This window comes from Rhyacophila brunnea, unplaced genomic scaffold (genome assembly GCF_057557595.1).
Source record: "Rhyacophila brunnea isolate RB1 unplaced genomic scaffold, BYU_Rbru_1.0 scaffold_16, whole genome shotgun sequence".
Classification (NCBI taxonomy): domain Eukaryota; kingdom Metazoa; phylum Arthropoda; class Insecta; order Trichoptera; family Rhyacophilidae; genus Rhyacophila; species Rhyacophila brunnea.
Window position 1 is genome coordinate 7,796,978 of NW_028232816.1, and position 2,172 is coordinate 7,799,149.

The 2,172-nt window shown below is 50.0% G+C and overlaps 1 protein-coding gene across 1 annotated transcript; it reads left to right on the plus strand.

Moving 5' to 3' along the window:
• Window positions 1-659: 659 nt before the first annotated feature.
• On the plus strand, window positions 660-1,904 carry LOC147074289 (uncharacterized). Its single transcript, XM_085943945.1, has one exon. The coding sequence runs from the start codon at window positions 660-662 to the stop codon at window positions 1,902-1,904; it is 1,245 nt and encodes a 414-aa protein (XP_085800071.1).
• The last annotated feature ends 268 nt before the right edge of the window (window positions 1,905-2,172 follow it).

Sequence of the window (2,172 nt, forward strand, 5' to 3'; positions counted from 1 at the left end):
AAAATAGCATCCACCTAAACTCACTCTCATGCAATGCCATAATTTTAGATATTTTAGGTTGGTATGACTTCAGTGGGGTATGCCTTGATGCCAGATCAGGTGTGCTTCCATTTGAAATGCTGAGTATGTCGACTATCCATGATAGCTCTGCCAACAAATCCTACCTCTAACCTCTCCGTGGGGGTCCCTAGGCAATGCAGCATGCTGTAGCAGATAGAGGAGGGTGCAAGGCGAATCACCAGCGCCTAAAAACTGGTACATTCTGGCTACGGGAAGGAAAACCCCTACAGAAAACCAGGGCATGTTCACGGGCCCTAAGGTGGCAGCCCCACCAGTGAACTCGGGTGCTGTGGGATGATCACCTGCACACCCTAAAACAACAGATTAATCCAAGCACAGGGAAGCCTCGGACCCCCGTTTCCATCTTGACGACCTCGCCTGAATTCGGTAAACGATTTTGTTTTGGAACCTACAATATCCGTACTCTAAATGTCCCTGGAAAGGCCGAGCATCTAACAGAAATACTTTCTCAATACAAGTTAGATGTTCTCGGGATCAGTGAGTGTCGACTCACTGGCATTGGCGAGAAGTTTATTCGTGGGTTTCGTCTATTGTACTCCGGACACGCCACATTGCGACGTAGTGGAGTCGGATTGCTGATGTCCAAGGAAGCTTGCAAGTGCCTCACCAGCTGGGAACCTATCTCCGAACGTCTACTCCGCGCTACTTTCAAGACCAAGTCGGGCTCCATCACTTTTCTGCAGTGCTATGCTCCCACAGAGGCTGCTAGCGATGCAGATAAGGATACATTCTACGAAAGTTTGGCGGAAGCCGCTGGAAATATCCCCAGCTGTGATCATGCAGTTATCCTTGGTGATCTTAATGCCAAAGTAGGATATGACCCCTCGCGTGGACCCTTTGTGCTGGGAAAACATGGTCTTGGCCAAATGAACGATAATGGTTCCCGTCTGGTAGATTTTGCCTCAATGAATGGTCTTGTGATTGATGGTAGTCTTTTCCCTCATAAGACCATCCACAAATATACATGGACATCGCCAGACGGTAATACAAGAAACCAGATCGACCACATTTTGGTCAAAGCGAAATACCGGCATGAACTGCTAGACGTGCGGACATATAGAGGTGCAGACATCCACAGTGACCACGAACTCTTGGTCGGGAAATCCCGTATAGACCTCAAACGAGTCCCAAAACCCAAAAGGACGGTCAGACTCGATGTGGAAAAACTGAAAAGTACCCGTGTGCGTGCAACCTATGAGCTGGAGCTGCAGAAGCGCTTATATGATGCTAGAACTCTCACGTCTTCCATCGACTCGGATCCCTTGGAAGGAAAATGGATATTATTCCGGGATGCTATAATGAGCTCCGCAACTACTGCATTAGGAGAGCGGCATACGCACAGACCGGACTGGATGTCACCTCATACATGGGAGATGATTGAGAAGAGGAAGCTCCTGAAAGAATTGCGAGACAATGGTACATACGACCCACAGCGCAGCGCGGAATACCAGACAATGGACCGCGTGGTAAAGCGTTCTGCCCGCCGCGATAAGTGCCGACGCCTGGATGACCTCATTCGGGATGCGGAATCTGCTGCCTGCAAGAATAATCCAAGTGCTCTCTTCCGCATCACCAGAGCAATTTGCGGTAAGAAACGTCCAGTGGTCACTGCATTACGCAACTCTGACGGAGTGACAGTCACCGAACCTGCAAAGGTCCAGGAGCTATGGCGCCAACATTTCAGTGATGTCCTGAATCGCCCACCTCCTTTCATCCCTTCGATATTCCGTCGGAGATCACCGCCCTCGGAATCACTACTGCATCGGGATTCTGCGAAGATCCTCCGACAACTGCTGAAGTTAAAGAGGCTGTCAAAAGACTGAAGCGCAGGAAAGCTCCTGGAGATGATGGCATCCATGCAGAATTTCTGCTCTGCGGACTGAGCGCTGTATTGCCGTCCTTGTGTGACCTTCTGCACGAGGTGTGGGAAAGGGAGCAGTGCCCCAAAGCCTGGAGGGATGGTACCGTTGTTACTCTGCACAAAAAGGGTAACCCACAAGACTGTAATAATTACAGAGGAATCACTCTCCTCAGCGTTCCCGGGAAGGTGTTGGCGCAGATTCTCCTGTACAGGATTAGAAGTCCCATGCT